Here is a 19130-nt window from a genome sequence, read left to right as displayed (position 1 = left end):
TGGTCCACAGATTCTTCGCTGCGTTACGAATCAATATCATTCCACTAATCCCACCCGAGTCAATATTCAGTTCAATCCACACCGAACTCTGCACAATTTAAATGCAGTTCCACTGCATGTTCAATTGGCGTTGTAGATGCAGTAAAATGCACCATAAATCGAAGAAGCTGAATGATGCAAGTTTCAACAAAATCGGACGCACGGCAAGAAAGCTACGGAACCTTAACTGTTAACAGTTAACATTTTAGCCCCATCAACATCATTACCAATCAGGTAATCTGATAGTCTGTGTAAATGCTCTTGAATTACCCAGACTATGCGCCTTGGCGTCTGTCTCATCATTTTGGATAGTCTGCTGAGATATTTCTGTACCCACCCCCTTTGAGAATGTATAATGCAGCGTAGCAAAACCTTGACGCCTTTACAATAACGAAACAAATTGCTCACTAATGGACGTGTTAATGAGCTTCCTGCCCCTTTGTTTTACAAAGAGGAAGGTGTTCATAATATTCTCAGAACTTGCGCTTATCTGCGGTGATCACAACGCCATTTATCTTCTTTGTTCAGCGCCGAGGTCAAAGCCACCCGATATAATGCTGCCCTCTTTCGCAAGCCCCGATTTCCTTTCAACTTTGTGGCTTACCCTTAAAAATCACGATAATAATTAAGCTGATGTGAATAACGATGGATGGTACAGTTTATACGTCATACTATTCCCACCATGGATATTAGTGCTGAAGGCACTGCACAACCTACATATAATCATACGCTAGCAGATAAGAAGCCACCTTCGGCTAAAACCTGCCCACGGGGTTTACAGGGATAAACAAATGTTCTCTGTGTTCTGCTTGTACTAAGATTAAATGTTCATACCGCAAAGGTACCTATCAGCGGTTTGAAGATCAAAGCGTTCGTTTATTAAAATCGGCGTTGAATTACGACCACAGAAGTCAGCACGTTTGTCAATTCTTTATAAAGAGTAGACAAATCAGTCTTTGTTGGACGGAAGTGTAGGGGATGACACACTGTTCACAGTGCTAACAAAAGGGTAGAAGTGTGGTCAAGTGATAAAAAGCATTTTTTTTTTGCATGAGCTTAAATAGTTTTAAAAGAGTATATAATGTTATATTTTGTGAGTGTATTTCTTTACTTTTGAAATGAGTGTATAAATTACATAAAAATGATGTGATATTATCATACTTAACCTTCAACCTTCAAAGAATACGTTGATATTAGCCGCCATTAGACCCCAAACACTGGTACGTCAGAATTAGGCTAGCCTGTATAGTTGAAAGAGTAACCTCGTAAAACTCGTTGGAACCTAATCTTCATCAAAGTGCAAAAGAATGACAGTAGGTGAGGTATGTAATCTGGCAGCAAGAGAGCCACAAGACCCAGGAGTTTTCTCTAAGATTTCTACTGTCGTATTTTATACAGAATAATGATAAACGTCTCTGGCCATGCATATCATGTTTGTCTTTCATCCTTTTCTTGTTTCACGCAGGGAAGACGACTATCTTATATCGAGTCAAATTCAACGAGGCCGTGACGACGATTCCCACGATCGGTTTCAACGTCGAGACCGTCACGCCTGTACCCAACGTCACACTCTGCGTGTGGGATGTCGGCGGACAGCAGAAAGTTCGCGCGCTTTGGCAGCACTACTTCTGCGAGACACACGGTAAGACTGAACTTCACTCCGTCATTCAGTCGTGCGTTGCTTTGCTATTTTGCACCAAGATCGTGGCAGTTACCCTCTCTGCACAACGATGAGACTGTAAAGGGAACTGAGACTTTATACTGACAAGTATCTCCCAGAACAAGAATCTGCCATCGTGACCATTTTATTATCTCCTGTTCTCCGCTCACTCCATTGGCTACCGGTCCATTCCCGTATTACTTTCAAGATCCTACTTCTGACGTACAAAATCACACGTAATCTTGCACCCACATATCTTCAAAACCTAGTCTCTCTTCGCTCCTCCTCTTCTGCCAGACCCCTCCGTTCATCCTCCTCACTCCAATTAGTTCATGGCCCACGTACAAAACCCGTTATGGTGACCGAGCCTTCTCTTCCTTTGCCCCCACTCTTTGGAATAAACTCCCTCTTTATATTCAGAATGCCCCATCTGTCGAATCATTTAAAATTCTTCTCAAAACTCACCTGTTTAATCAGCTGTAATATTTTTTTTTTTTTCCCTGGAGGCGCACACAGTCAGTTATTAATTATTGTATCATTGTATCATATGTTTTTTTTTCTTTTTCCTTTTGTTGCTGTTAATATGCTGGTTTTGTTAATGTTATTGTGTTTTCTAGTTTTCGAGTCTTCTAGTCTTTTTATATGAATAGCACAAGTGCGCTTAGAAACGCCAGTATGAAGCGCTATATATAAATGCAATTATCATTATTATTAATAAACCACGTTTCCCCTCTTGTTAAGACACCATGATAATTCACGTCATTGCATCCTTTGAGGATACAACATGCTAGCTGCTTGAGCAGGAATCTGAGTCCCTTTACTCTTTCTCTCTCGTTATTGTGTCTCTTGCTCCTCTTCTGCTCCAAATTCGGTCCTTCTCCTCCTAGACAGACAGAAGCTATAATCACACGTTCAGCTTTGCCGTCACTTATATCTATCCTATTCCCATCTTCTTTTTTCTTCCCCAGTATATTTCCTTTAACATTTGTCATCTTGTTCTTCCACAATTTTTCTCCGTTCTGCTAAATCCTCCTTTCCTTCTCCCCCTCTTCTTCTTCTTCTTCTTCTTCTTCTCCTTCCCTTCGCTATATCTTCCTCTTCATCTAACTTGTCATCCTCTGTTTCCTCCAACATAATTAGCCAAGTATTTTACTGCTCCCCGTTCTTCTTCCCTCAGTCTGTTCTCTTCCTTTTCTGTCCTCATCTCTCCATCCTCTTTCACAGCATACACACTGATCCCTTCCCCTCTCAGTGTCGTTTCGTTGTCAAGGAGATGCCGTCCTCCCTCGTCCCCTCTTTGCTTGAACTCTTCTCAAGGGTCAGACATCGGAGACATGCGCCCCTTGAGGACGATTACTGAAGAGTAAATAAACCAGATATGACGCAGGCCAGATAGAATGTTTGGCACAAACAATGTTGGATGCTTGAGGCTCCTTGACGTGTGACTTTTCGTAACCTCCTCGGCTCTAATCGGCAAAACGAACTTCACCGTCATAAGACCCCCCCCCCCCTCCTCATAATATGAAAAGTGTGCCAACAATCGACTGCTGGAATTTTGCAGTCAAAGGCGTTTTCAACTTTGATGTTGGATAAACCTCCTAACCCTTGTTGAAGACATCCCATAGAATTCCTCGAAAGCTTCCTGTCATAGGGTGATTATCCCCCTTTTACATGCCTTTCAGATATGAGTGGAGCTGATGAAAAACTAAGGTTCCCTTCTATTTAATAACGCCATCGTTGGAAGAGAGAGAGAGAAAAAAAAAAGGATAACACAATATGTCGAGGTGAAGATTCAGATGCTCCTTGCTCTTCTTTTTTATACCGCATCAGACATTCTTCCCATGACCTTTGGTAACACTGTTTTAGAGCGCTCTCCTTCCGAAGGAAAAGCCACAAAAGATTTCCGATGTATGCGAGATACATTCAGAAGTATGGGGATAGATGTCGGAGGTATGTATTTAGATGAACAGAAATTGATTAATGATACAGGAACAAAGGACAATATCGGTCACTGTTTTGCTAATTCGAGAGAAATGTCAAATGGATACACATGCATAGACATTTAAATATACAAATTAGAAGAAACGTGATAACAAAAACTATGCAGATAATAAGAGTAGATTGGTAAATATAACACGTGCTTTTATAGAGTATAGACAGAACGAGACATGGAAACAATTGGGTGGGCGAATGGTTACCTCAGAACATCCAATTACATAATTGCACTTTAAAGCAACTTATACATGTAGGCCTACTTCAACACTTTAATGTGCAATGATGATCTGCAATAAATGGACTAAAACTTAAAAGCAAGAGTAATGGATTGTATGCACACGCAAAGAATCACATACGTAAGCGCGCACATACATCAACGTTGTTTAGTTTGCTGCTTGATATTATCACGATACTTTTTCTCTCTCCGATTGGGATATTCATCATTCTATTTCAAGAGGGGTGGATCCAGGAATTCTGTAAAGGGGGGGGGGGGGATGGGCGCAGCCTACTAATATTTCTGGTGCCACTTTCGGGTTTCATTTAATTTTGTATCTTTTTATTTATTTTGTTTTTAACGAAAAATAAAGGGAGGGGGCGTGCGCCGGGTGCGCCTCCCTCTGGATCCACCACAGTTCAAAGTGTAATTTTCATCAGTACAAAACATCTAATACATTTTAATACTTCTATTCAGCAAAAAGGCAGTTGGAAACATAGAATGAACTGTCGTGTCACAGAACATATTATCAAGAAAACAAGTATCTGAGCAAACATCATATGTTTTTTTCTGAAACATGTTACAATTATTTCCTGCATTCTTTTAAATTTCATTGTTGTAATCCCTATAAAGTGATAAGAAAACTTCATACTATTCATTTTTTTTTTAACAGTCATAAATTTCTTTTCGTACAAGCATAATAGTACAAGATCACGTCGAATTATTGACACCAGTAAAACCGTGAATTTCTGAAGAAATTATCACGCTAAGCTACATGCATGAGGTCGGGACCCCTGGCTGTCTTCCGCAATTATTTACCAGCGGGAAGTCATGGGAGAACATTACGGGTGAGATGGCGAAGTTCATCAAGAATTCTCGGAAATGCCGGCTTCCGTTCGAACCCCATCAGATTTGTGCTGATGCTGTCAATATCAGGCTTGTATGCGACAACAGAAAGACAACAGCAACGAAAGTTTCGCTATGTTTAGACATACAAACGAGAAACGACACATTTTATTGTTTCCTGCAAACAATACGTTGTCGAGATCGAACAGCTGGATGGGAGGCCTAAAATGTTGACGTGACATTTAAGGATCCATGTTGCACCGCACCTCGACCACGTTTAGGTGCATGACAATCTCCAATGACATGTGGACGTGTCACTTTTAGATCAGTACTTTACCGTCACGGTACTCTACATTCTCAATTTACTCGACGCCCCCACCCCCCTCTTCCACCTTACACAAAAAGGGGGAGAGAAAGAAGAGGAAAATGCGTTTTTAATTACGGTTGGAAGTAACAAGGTCATTGGTTGGTTTGTTCGGGTTGTCATTGTCGTAGGCGAGGCCCGGGTCCAAATATTAAACGTCTGGGATCAGTTATGGAGGAGAAAGAGAGGATTACCTGTCATCCAAGCCAGTTGAGTCATTTCGTATTTTTATCACGAAGAAATGAGTTTGGCGCTGTCAAAACTCACTTGGCAAAATGCCGCGAAGTGATTTCGACAACCAACCGTTCATGAGCGCCACGTACGCCTTTAACTGAGAATGTTTGAGATGATTATTGTCCTACTGCATCGCTTTGGTAATTCTGTTGTAATTCTGCAGTGTCTTCTAAGTTTTAAATCTTCTATTTATTACTTTTGCCAATGCGCGTCTTAAATCGCATGGTATCCACCGGGGACAATATTTCTTCAACTAGTCGGGAGGGCTGGAGGGGAAGGGAGGGATATCTCTGCATGGCGGTAATTGCAGAGACACTGTTGTGACCCTGCTATTCTCATAGTCAGGGTCGAGCTAGATATTACTGTCCTGAGGGTTTAGGCCTAATCTATTCCACCGTCAATTGATTTGTAGATACTGTTGCCAGTCGTTTCAAATGGAGCTTGATCATGATGGGTCATTTTTCGAAGGTCACTTATTTCTATTGCAATGATTTTGAGTGGCATTCGTAATAATAACTTTATTTCGTCGTATCTAAAATACCAGTATTTTTGTTTTGTCGCATGGGACTGTAGGACCATATAGAAAGCCTCCAGGAATTTTCTTTTACTATCTTGATCTTAAAATTTAGCGAGAATTTATACACCCAAAGCTGTATTAATTGATTACTTTCAATTCCGTTATTATTATTATTCATTCATTTATTTCTTTGTTTCATATGGGGGGGGGGGGAGTATTCGTGGCTTTCATCGTTATTAAGGTAAAGGGTTGGATATTGCCATGAACCCAAAGGATCTTAAGTGAAACATTCCACAAAAAAGACTAATAAGCATATCATTATTTTGAGACAACAACACCCCACTGCTTGTTTGTATTCTGGCACCCAAATATTGAGTACGGAATAGATGAGTATCGTCAACTACGAAACCTTCAACAATATGGACAGATAACAGTGCAATCGGTCCATTCCAAGGTAGAGTTGTTTTACCCTTTATGTCAGGAGGTATCACATCCGGTCAAGGTCTTGACCGGAAATAAACCATCCTTGATATGTAGGCCCTGAAGTACATACTTCACTAATTTTCAACGACATCAGAAGATGTCAAAGATGAAACGAAATGAAATATAATGATGTCGGTATCTCATAATGTGAAAGCAGACATGTTCATGGGATGAAATTTTCGTGATTTGTCGCTGGCATTTAACGCGTATAGCGTAGACAAAAACTTTCCCATGCATCACAATTTCGCAAATCATGGCTCCTCGGGAAATTCGCGAAAATTTCATGCACGCGAAAATTTCTAGTTTTACAGTAAACAAATCTCGAAAGAAAATACAAATAGGCCCTAATGCTTGTCAGTCCTCATGGAACATTGCGGTTAGAAAACAAAAACTTAATGTTGTTGTTCATAGATAAAGAATTTGTCCTTATGATGCATGAAAATGTACACAAACAAACAAAACAGAAACCAAACGATAAAGTTTGTTTAGAACGCGGAGTTTACGTTGGGTATATCACCCAGATATTTTGGCTAGTTTGGTTTGCGGTATCCTGATTTATTACCATCCCCTTACGTTTTCCTACACAAAAGCGCTCACACAGACACAGTGCGTTCGTGTGTGTCTGTGTCTAAAAATAAAGGTTTGTTACCCAATATGAACTGGAACTTGAGAGCAAGCACACGCCCTCGTCCCTGACTCAATGTTTGAACACCGAATCCACTGCGGTAAACGCAAACAAGGGAGATATGGTTTGCAAAATGAACTAAAACTATATAGAGAGTCTTCTCTTCATATACATTACGCATGTATTGTATACCTGTCTTGTCTCTTGTATATTATTATATAATTATGGAACTATCCTCATTGAAGTTTTACAAGATGAACCGATGCAATAAATCATTGGAAATAGTGCATGTATTAATGAATACTTCTACAATTCTATGGTTGTGTGTTTTTTGTTTTGTTTTGTTTTGTTGTTGTTTTTTAATTAGACTAGAAGGCCGCGTGCACTTTTAAGGGAAAAAACAAGGCAAATACTTTTCATAGCTAAGGAGACATGCACAGAGGAGTTGATCTCTTTATACTAACGGATTTCAAAAGACAGGAATGATTACTTTCACCCAAATACGGTGTATTTTTTTTTCACTCTCTTTCGTCTATACATAACTGAATTAATCTACTGACTGGAAACAAGACGTCCCTTCGTAATTTCGTTTTACACAGTTGCCAAACGAAGAAATTTTAAGATCATGAAGCAAATGTCATTACATGAAATGTCTGGTTATGAACAGGAAAAAATCATCGCTTGAAACAATTCTACGTTGCAGCTTATACTAAGTATCAGGCAGCTGTCAGGTATTTCTCTGCTGTTTCCTGTCTTCGTAGAATATAATTCTTATAGACATTGAGTAAGCCAAGATGTAAAAAAAAACATGTCAAAAGTCTAAACATCCATATATCACTCTGATCGAATGAGCAATGAGTTGTGTTGAACAAAATAGAATGTGACAGTTCGATAAAAGTAAATTTTGTCTTTTGTTATTTTTTTTTTTTGGGGGGGGGGGTCTTCTCGTTTTAATTAAACAGATTGTAGGACATCTTCTTCAAAACACATATGATTGCGGAAGGCTGTTTGTGATCACCTTCCCTTCCATATACCATCAATCTAATCACAGATATTACAAATGATTTGAAAATGCTTGATATTTTGTCGGAATTTCTGAATGATTTAACCGACTGTTTTGTTTTGTTTTGTTTTGTTTTGATGATCGCAGTTGGCAAAAGGCAATCATGATGTGGAACTTTCACTACAGCATAACTCTGTATTGGATATCACAAGCAAGTGACTTGCTATAATGTTTAGAGAGAAACTGTACGATATATTAATGTTTTGATTTCAGATCTACTTCACTTGGATGTAAATCAATATTTCACGGACACCTTTAGGGGATATTGAATCCCACTCTATAAACATGCATATGACTGATTGATTGATAACGTATACCTGTCCGATGATACCGATACACCATAATTATACATCGAAACACTTCAATCCTATCCGATTAAAGAGCGCTTGCCAAGTTTTGATGCCATACACATTTCACATCCTCCAAACATGAGAATGCATTGATTACATTCGAGGAGGCTGTGTTGGCTCTCCACTCTGGTTAGCAAGATAACTGATTTGTTAGCTTTGGACGGGGCTTATAAATTCAACGATGATCGTCTCATGTGATAGGGCCTATTTGTGTGTAAAGTGTCATAATTAGATAAATTGTAGCTGTTATCTCGGCAAGGCGCAAGTTTCAGTTCAGATCACTGGCGACAAAATCCAATTCATCTTCGCTGATCGATGACGCGGAAATAGCGTCGGATGAATACCAAAAAGTACTGCACTGATGCATGACACTGTCTTCATAAAACTTCGTATAGGAAGACACCTCGTAGGGGAGATACTTCAAGTTTTGCTCATTAACCGCTTTAGTCCCCAAAACAAGTTTTTTTTTTTTTCATTGAAATTATGGAAATTGTGATAACATCCTTTTTTTTTGGGGGGGGGGGGGGATTGGGTGATGGGTGAGTGGGAATGGTTGTAATCGACCAGTTTTGAAATAAGAAGTTGTAACGTGTTTCAAAATATTTCTATGGGGCCTACCCATGACCTTATTTTGCGAGCTACCGGCCAAAAATGTAAAATTTGAAAACCAAAACACTATCGAATGGCATATTGAATGGTCAATGGGTTATCGACTAACCGCTCGGTCTGATAGCATGCTCAGCGCTCATGATGTAGTGAGTTGACAATAATTGTAGCTGGTCGGAAAGTCGTGTTGAGGAATCCAGCTGTTGTCACTGTTACTTTGGGACTATGAGTCATTTTTAGAGTGAGGCTTCGAGGGTATTTTTGGTATCTTTTGGCATTTATTATATATACAAGAGCAGCCGGGTGATGCTACCACACCCTTGTCATCATCACTAATCAACGTACAGTGCTGGACAGTGGCGTATCTAAGGGGGGGGGGCAAGGGGGGCACGTGCCCCGGGCGCCACTCCTTGGGGGCGCAAAAAAAAACGAAAAAAAAAAAACGAAGAAGAAGAAGAAAAAAAAAGGGAAAAAACGAAGAAGAAGAAGAAAAAAAAAAGAAAAGGAGAAGAAGAAGGGGAAAAAAAAACCTCGCCCGGAAGGGGGGAGGGAGAATGGTGGGGGGGGGGGGCATAAAACCAAATCAAACAAGATAAAAACAAAACATGATGATGACGCGGACAAAATGACAATGTTTATTGTGTTCACGCAAAAATTCCATGCTCTGTGAGCTGAAATACAAAAATTTTCGGCTCGCTCGCTGCGCTCGCTCGCCAAAATTTATATAAAAAAGAAGGTAAGAACAAAACGTGATGATGACAAAATGACAGTGTCTATTGTGTTCACACATGTCATTTTATATTTAGCAGGCAAAATGTTTCACGGAGCAGCGGCTGCAATTTCGTTCTGAAGCGATCGCCAATTGGATCAAAAGAAGGCGCCAACGGTTTCGAACATATGGGGGGGGGGGCGCAAAAAACCCCGAATCAAACATGATAACAACAAAACGTAATGATGACGCGGAAATGTACAAATTTCGGCTCACTCGCTCGCACTAATTTAGAGTATTTTTTCAAGTCCTCATTTTGTTGGTATAAATCGTTATCTATAAGGCCGTCACTATATCTTGATTAGAATTGTAAGATTTAATAAGCAAAAAATGACAAGAGTTTCATGATTTGTAAGCTGAAATACAAAAATTTTCGGCTCGCTCGCTGCGCTCGCTCGCCAAAATTTGTATAAAAAAAAGAGAAGAAGATAAGAACAAAACGTGACGATGACGCGGACAAAATGATAATGTCTATTGTGTTCACTCATGTCATTTTATATTTAGCAGGAAAAATGTTACACGGAGCAGCGACTGCAATTTCATTCGTTCTGAAGCGATCGCCGATTGGATCAAAAGAGGACGCCAACGGTTTCGAACATACGGGGGAGGGGGGCGCAAAAAAAAATCAAAAAAGATAAGAAAAAAACGTAATGACGCAGAAATATACAAATTTCGGCTCACTCGCTCGTACTAATTTAGAGTATTTTTTCAAGTCCTCAGTTTGTTGGTATAAATCGTTATCTATAAGGTCGTCACTATAATTGTGAGATTTAATAAGCAAAAAATGACAAGAATTCCATGTTTTGTAAGCTGAAATACAACAATTTCCGGCTCGCTCGCTGCGCTCGCTCGCCAAAATTTATATAAAAAAGATAAGAACAATACGTGATGATGACGAGGACATATACAAATTTCAGCTCACTCGCGCGCATTAATTTAGAGTTTTTTAAAGTCCTCAGTTTTTTGGTATATATCGTTATCTATAAGGCCGTCACTATATCTTGATTAGAATTGTAAGATTTGGCAAGCAAAAAATGACTAGAATTCCATGTTTTGTAAGCTGAAATACAGAAATTTTCAAAATTCATTACATTTAAATCACCCTCAAAAGATCCCTTTTAAGTGCTTGAAAAAGCATCACGTTTACTTTGTTTAAGTCCCTACCGGGATGGTGTTGGGGTTGAACACTTTTTCAGAAATTAGGGGCGCAATTTTCGTGCTTGCCCCGGGCGCCGTTTTCCCTAGATACGCCACTGGTGCTGGATCAAGATTTGTTGCACTTTCTGGAGTCATTGTATATGGAAATACAATGTCCCTTTATGCAAAGATCCCTGCATTGTGGATGGGCCGGGGGGGGGGGGGGGCGGATGGATGGGGAGGGCTTCTGGGAAAATGTATGTATACGATACGTTGGTAGGCCTATAACGGTACATTACAACCGCTAATAGTATCGACTCCTTTTGATTCATTAGAGTCGCTCTGAAAACTTTTCCGTCTTTCTTCCTTATTTATTTTTTTCTCAATTTTGTCTCAATTCAAGTGTGGCTTTTACATTCTAAAGTCAATTTGTAGTCACCTGAAACGTATGGGAACAAACTTTCATTGCGTCAGCAACGTTATATACATTCTTAACTGACTGCTTAACCCTTTCTGTGTCACAGACTTTGGACAGTGTGTACATTGTTGTGGGGTTTTCTGTACCAATCGGCACTCAAACCACACAAAGGGTTAAATTGCAGGATTCGATACAGCACTTGCTCCCAAACGTAATACCCTAATAGAGCGAATCATCCTTACATTCGAATTCATATGAATAAATAAAAGTTGAACTTTCGGAGGAAGGTAGTCCGCTGTGAATCTTGGAGCTCTCTTATTTTCCCTTCCGAGAAAATATGAAATAAGGTCATATCCTCGTGCGTTGTGATATGGACAGGAACTGTTTCATGCATATACTCAGTCATTAATAGCTCCGTCCCGCGCAAGCCCCCTCCCCTACCCCCACCCCACACTTACATTACCATCTCGTGACCCCAAATTGACCCCATAGAGAGGTGAACATACCAGCGTATAGTATCGATTTCGACAGTTGACGATGGGAAACGAACATTTCCGACTCACCGAGGCCAAGTTACCCGACCCTTGAAGGTCCTACACCCATGCCTGAGCGAAGACATCCCCAGGGTGTATGATACACCCCTTACGAGGGAGCAAACTCCTATTCTGAGACATCCAGTAAGTAATGGCTCCCGTATGGAAAGTAGGTTTTCATCATCGACAAAGAAATAAAACTCTAGAACAAATATCTAGACATCGACCCCAAGGAATAAGTTAGATTTTTGAACTTCAGATGAAGCAAGATACTAATTAATAGTAACCATCGTAACGTACTACTTACAAACAGGGAGGTGGAACGGTCTCTTTCCACCTCCCTGTTACAAAGCATCATATAGCAGAGAGTTTCCGCTACAGCATGGACCTGGCTGCTGCAGCAGTAACGATTCAGAGTTAAATGGACGATTATCTATACTGCTGCTATGATATATTTGCTACTATATTTTCCACAGTTACTAAGTGCCAATGATAATGTAGGCTTCGAGTATTGATAATGATGATGATTGAATTTAAGAAACGAATGGGCCTGTGGCACGACCACTGCTCCAGACTGACTTCGACGTGCTACCTATTAACCTAAGAACAATAATAATGATAGCGAATACGGCGATGACGATTGTGTTGACATCGATGATAATCGGGTTTGAAATGACTGGTATACGCAAAATCAAAGTAAATCAAAGTGGTCCTAATGGAATGTGGGTCCCACCTTTTATTAGGACCTTGTTGTTTGTGGATGTCTCAGCCATTTCCAAACCGATTTTCATGACGCAAACTTTTAATTACCCTTAGAATAGTATGGTCTTTAATATTTCATATAGGACTAAGTGTTTTTTTTTTTTATTATCTCGCTAAAATTTAAAAGCTGAATCCTCATTTCGACCAAAACTATACCATCCCTTTAAATGTCATAACCTCTTGAAAAATAATTATTGTGGTTTTAGTAACCGGCCGTCTGTATCCTGTATACAGCAAAGCAAAGAAATGCATTGCATGCTGCAGTAATTCAGCACGACCGCATTACACGCCACATACGGAGAAGAGAAAAGTACGATACCACATGTTCTCAAACGCCCATGCTGTGTAAGTAATGTTTTAAAAAGCGATGCTTGAAAACTCCCTTTGCTCCTGCCGGTGAAGTTGTCAAATACACATAAGTCTGCTTGTAGCAGATCTAAAATTCAATAGCAACACGGAGCTGACTTTTAGTATCGTAGGCGTTTTATTTAGTATATGCACTAAAGCAATCAACTTTTAGGTCATTACTGTGCATCTGTTTCAAAGGTTTCTCTGTACGCATCTAGGAGATATCAATGTTACCAAAATCTCCACCTTAAAGTATCCTTCGGAACTAGATTGTATAGTATGCGACATACATGAAATCGATGATACCAACTCACATGAAATCGATGTTGTTTTATTTCAGTTTATCCTTTCAAGGCCTATTTTCTAAACAGGGGGTGTCATCTATCCCATGTTATAGCTAAACACAAATAAATGATGGCGGCGTTCATGTGTAATAGTCGTTTGTTCCACTTATTGAAATTCGCCTGAGATTTCTTTTGTTATAGTTGGATTTTTTTTTTATAGATTCACACTACCAGATCAATTTCCTGTAGCTTCTGTGCCGAAAAACACAATCTAAATCGCTGCCTGCGTGATAAGTGTTCCTTATACCTTCTTTGCCTCTTTTCATCTGGTGTCGTTATTGTAGTTGCCTGATATGAAATAAATAGCGTGAGAGAAAAAAGAGCGGTGCAATAAAGCATGAGCGTGTCTTAATTTCCGCCGTAAATTCCGCTTCACTAGCCGAGTGAATCAAAACAATTCCGAACCGGGTGTGAACACCAGTCACATGTACGATTTCCCTCCATTATGTTGTTTAGTTAGTTTGTTTGTTTGATAAATATTGGTCTCTTTACTACACAGTCATCAACATAATGCGTTTATACAAGAGCAATGGCACACATTAGGAGATACACTCACGTATTAATCAATTTTCGAGTGAACTGGATCTCAACGACAGTATACACTGACTTATTTTCATCGACACAGAATTTCGTATGCATTACTACATCGTGCGTGTTAGTAATCACTCTATCAAACCGAGATAACACTATACTGTACTGAGTGCGTGGGCTTTTCTGGTCATTCACAAGTTATGATGATTTTTCTTTCCGGATGTGGTGATGAGAGCTAGCGCATGGAAAAAGCTTGTTTGTTGGTACGAGTCAAGTTTATTCATTATCCGTCCAACTCAATATTTATTATTATTATTATTTTTTTTTTTTTTTTTTTTTTTTTTTTTGCAAATACGATGGTCCCTGAAGCGTGAACCACTGATTTTGGATAATCTGTTGATGTCACTGACCGTGTCAGGGGCTCGTAATAAGCCTGAACACAACTCGTGATTGTCCTTATGTTAAGGGCATTGGTGAATTTCTTTTCATGAAAATGTCATCACGTGTGGCAGATTATTTATCTGCTTTTAGAATATGCGCTGACACTGTTATAATTACTTATCTCTTCCGATAATAACATATGTTTCAAGCCAAATATAAACAAACTGATAGCAATGCGGACATTGGAACAAAATGATGCCACATGCATGCAACTTTCTAAATCCCTCAAGTTTGAGTTACTGATTTTTGTTATCCTGTTGTTCACTAAAAAGAACGATTAAGTACACTGTCCTCTTTAACTTTCTCCACAGATGTTTTGTATATTTTCATCACATTTTTTACACTGTATATTTTTCCCCATGTAGGGCTCGTGTTCGTGGTAGACAGCGCAGACAAGGCGAGGCTATGGGAAGCACGAGACGAACTAATGAGGGCGCTAACCAATCCCTACATGACGCCTGGTATTCCAGTGCTCGTGCTCGCGAACAAGCAAGATCTTCCTGGTACGTCATCTACATCACCTCTATTCCAGAGTGAATGTCATCCTAATGTAGACTATCAGTGCCATTTTTAGACATTAATTCTGGGAGGATTAATGAAGGATTATGTGAAGATATTTGTTGCTCAATCTCCCCCAATCTCGCATACCCCCCCCCCTTTCACCCTGAAAAACGGGCGTGATGAAGAAATGGAACAAAATGTAACAAAACGTAATGTACCACACCATCCCATTCACGCAGAGTCAATACCTTTGATCATATCAGAACTAATGAACGAATGTCCAAGTTTAGCTAGTAGTTTAAATTGGCGTGGAAAAATACACATCAAAATCAGGATAGCGACCAAAGTAGCCCGAGTACATGGACATTGTGTAGCGATTTGTACATTTACTTTTGAATAGAAATAGGTGTATTTTAATACCAAATTCTTGAAGTAATACACTAAAGATTCAAAGGGATGACTTTATTTGCAAATTTGAAAGGGAAACGTCTACTCTGGAGATGATAAATGCTATGCACAAATTTAGAACGTGCGCGTATCAAAACTTCCCCTCATAAGCTTGACTAAAGTCTGATGTGTTCATACTTCTGTTGTATATGATCTTGGCATTTTCGGTATCGCTTTTCTTTCTTCATATGAGATAATACGGGGTTTGTATATAGGTTTAGACAAAAGACAGGTAAGAGGCGTACTTCTGATTTATCGCAGGTGAATGTGAGGATTATAATATTTCCCCCACTGAACTCAAAACAATGAAAGTGAAACATTTGGCATACGTTGCTTTGCTTCACAAATCGAATCACCATGCCTTCTTCATTGCTATTGATCTATTGTTGAAGCACACGACATCAAAAGTAGGTGCTTGATACTTTGTTACGCTTTCCACACTATAGAAATGTTATGATCTATACCTCCGATCAGAGAGTGGCAGATTTCAAGATACCAGTTCTCCAGATAGATTCAACATGTTATTATGACTTCTTCTTTTTTTTTAAATTCCTATGTTTCAAACAATATCATTTATTCAATTGTGCGGCGATTCCGTGAAATTACGTTTTGTCGTCTTTCGCCCGTCATCCTGATGTCATTTTACACTTGAGACTAAGCTATAGGGTGATGATATTCTTCCAGTTAGAACTGTCACGCCGATGTATTCTTTGAATGCAAATTCCATGATTTTGTTCTTTCATTGTCTGAATATTTTCAGGTGCTCTGAGCGCTTCAGAGATTACGGATATAATGGACCTCAAACGACTTTCTCCAAACCACCCGTGGTACGTGCAGCCCACACAGGGAAACACAGGCGTGGGACTGCACGACGCGTTCAAGGTCCTCGCCCGGATGGTCAAGCAGTTTCACAAGGACTTGTCCAAGGCAGAGCTGATAAACCGACACGAAAGTGGACCTGATGCGACAGAAGTCTGATAGTGGCTCGAAAATTCTCGGACAAACTCATTAAAACAGACAAGTCTTAGGAGCAGTCTACCAGATGGAAATCGATACTTCCAATTATTAAATATTCATCTTTATTTTTTATACTGTTTTTTTTTTTCTTCTGCTGATGGAACAGCCTGATGACAACAACTGGGAGATGAACATGACATGTCTGTAGAGACCTTGTGTTTGTGCTCAGAGACGAATTGCCTCGGGTCTTTTCGGAGGTTTTACGTGTTATACATTGCATGCCACCTGGCTCTGTCCATAGTGTCAAGAAGAGTCTGGAAAGGAAACGGCGATTGAAGAACCCGGAAGTGAAAGTCATTACACCAAGCTGTCTTCATTATGATTATGGAACACTCACTAGAGGTGCAGACTTTATTGGGCCTTGTCAGCATGTCTGATGTCGGCTAATCACAAACATGGTAGGCCTATCAAGGCCTCGACGGACGTGTACAGTCTATTCGCCATATACGTGCAATGTATTGTTGCCTTGTGTGAACTACACTCTTTCAAAACACATCGAGTTCTTCCAACAAAAAAAACACACTGTACCATACATAAAGGGGGCATTTCAAGTATTATGAATCTCATTTCTCCCTGTGTTATTGCTTGATATTATGAACAGGTTATACTGATTTCTGTTATCACTGTATAGGTAGATTTACATTCACAGAGAAAACGTCCCCCTGTGATTGCGCCATCAGTGTGCAAACGCCATCGCTTTGCCCCCACAATCCAGTATGGAGGGGCCCCGGGGGCGGAAACTTGATTGTTACCTCCGCCAAAAGGGTTACAATACGTTTTTGCTGGCGTTGGTTTGTTCGTATGCCTGCCTGTTGACAAAATAACTCAAACAGTTATGAACGGATTTGGATGAAATTTTAGGAAAGGTTAATAATGACACAAGGAAGAGATAATTAAATTTTTGTAGTGATCCCGATCAACTGTCTGATTCCAGGATTTTTTTTTCAATAAGCCAGTTCGGAGATAGCTCGTGTGCACATGGGTACAAATGACCTTTCATTTTTCTCAGTTGGTTAGGCACTTCACTAAATTCAAAGCGACAAAATGCAGCAGCTTGCCCAACATAGCAATTTATGAAACTCGTATTCTAACAAAGAATGAACCTGTGTAGATGAAGTGACCAGGATGGCTTGTCAATCAACACTTTGGGAAGCATCTATTTCATTGTGCTGTTTTGAATATATTAACAAACTTTTTCTGTTAACATTGCCAAATACCAGGCTTGCTGTCAGGTGGATGTACTTGCAGGCACTATTTATAAGGCTTCCATGAATAATCATAGCATTACAGTTGCTTATCTCAGTGAAATTAAAAACCAGCTTGTCTCTCTGTACAAACGACCTTTTTCTGCTCATGCTCAAACTGGAACTCCGAACTGGCTTATTAACTGCTAAAAGGTGCCAAATGAACTCTAGATGGCGCACTTGCTTTTGCGACTCTCAGAGCCTTTGCGCTGTTGGCCAGAAAGTATAGCGGAGACAGCGACGGCTGGTCCGCAGTTGGGTATGTTTTCATTGTCAAGGAATCCAATAATGGAGATGATATGAATGTAGGGTTATAATACAGGGTGGAAATTATAATATGGGTGGAATTGAACTACTTGACGAAGGTCTGTGCTCTCTGGGTGCTTTTCTAGTTGAAAAAGAAATTCCTATCAGAGATAGAAGGCCTTGTGAAGAATGACAAAACAGTCGAAGAACAATGGGATCCACTGCTTTGTCAATTCTTACTGTAAATTGGTGCCCCTTTAATTAAGCTTATGGGTAGGAAAAAATCAAAGCCATGTGTGATCGTTTTGTGTTGGTAATACTGTCGTATGTTATTCAGTGATGACCAGACATTCGTGGCGAAAGTATTCTTACATTCATTTTAACCTAGAAAATAATGTTCGCCAGACCGAGGGTCATCTGTTGTCGGTTTGTTTTCTTTTAAAGCATTATCATCGATGGTATTATCATTTCTAACACAAGAGGGCGCAAGAGCTGCATAACAATACGTGTAGTTCTGTGAGGAGTAGAATTCAGAAACTCCTATAAGAATAATGATTATTGTGTGGACTCGATTTCATCGAGTAAATGTAAAATGAATGACACGAATATGATTCAGATATGCGTGTATGTTGTTGTCCTGTTTGTGGATCTGAGATCTCTACTTGTTTACCTGTAAATAGACGAAGAGTAGATTTGATTGCTGTACATACCAACCTTATACTAAGATCTACTCCTAAATGAGATTGAATAATATCGGATTTGTCTTACGATGTAAGTATATGTTTTAGAGGGCTTTGTTTTCTTTTTGATGTTGATTTTTTGTTTGTTTCTTTGAAGCGGAGTGGTCAAAGTGTGTAATCAAAGACTCGAGTCTTAGGTCCTACCTACCGGAGGGGTAACACACGGAGCTTGGGTTTAGTGCCTTGAACGCTTAGACAGAGTTTATGTGTGCTGTTCTGTACCGACAAATTAATGTGTCTCATTTTTATTTTTTTTTTTTGCTTCGTTCTTTCAAAAGATAGTAAGATTTGTTCCTCTTGTTCATGCTTCCGTTTCGTATACTTTCAATCCAGTGTTTGTTTTAAGTGAGATTAGTTTATAACTGCATGGTTTTTCATCTTCGTTGTTGTTTCCATGGACAATTTCCTTAAAATAGAGAGGGACATCAAAACGCAGATACTTACGCAGAGGTGTGGATGCCATTATGTGGGATATAAAGACATGCAACTCCAACTTAAAATTTAAAACCCTCGTTCCTTTGTTCTAATTTCCGTTGTTCAAACTGGAATTACCTTCAAGGTATTGTTCATGACCTAGATACCAGCACATACGCCTTCGAAAAATCATCACAGATCAATCGATCAATCAATCAGTAAGTTGTTGTTGTTCATTTTCC

The 19130-nt window shown here is 39.6% G+C and overlaps 1 protein-coding gene across 1 annotated transcript in view; it reads left to right on the top strand.

Annotated features, from left to right (window-relative positions):
- LOC140228407 (ADP-ribosylation factor 1-like 2) overlaps window positions 1-16207 on the top strand; it is a 43989-nt gene extending 27782 nt beyond the window's left edge. The window contains exons 2-4 of the mRNA XM_072308630.1: window positions 1505-1681; window positions 14645-14782; window positions 15988-16207. Coding sequence (XP_072164731.1) covers window positions 1505-1681; window positions 14645-14782; window positions 15988-16205 — 533 coding nt within the window. The 3' untranslated portion in view covers window positions 16206-16207. The remainder of the gene's footprint in view (window positions 1-1504; window positions 1682-14644; window positions 14783-15987) is intronic.
- The last annotated feature ends 2923 nt before the right edge of the window (window positions 16208-19130 follow it).

This window comes from Diadema setosum, chromosome 1 (assembly GCF_964275005.1).
Source record: "Diadema setosum chromosome 1, eeDiaSeto1, whole genome shotgun sequence".
Classification (NCBI taxonomy): domain Eukaryota; kingdom Metazoa; phylum Echinodermata; class Echinoidea; order Diadematoida; family Diadematidae; genus Diadema; species Diadema setosum.
The sequence above is the reverse complement of the archived record's forward strand: the minus strand, read 5'-3'. Positions and strand labels throughout refer to the sequence as shown.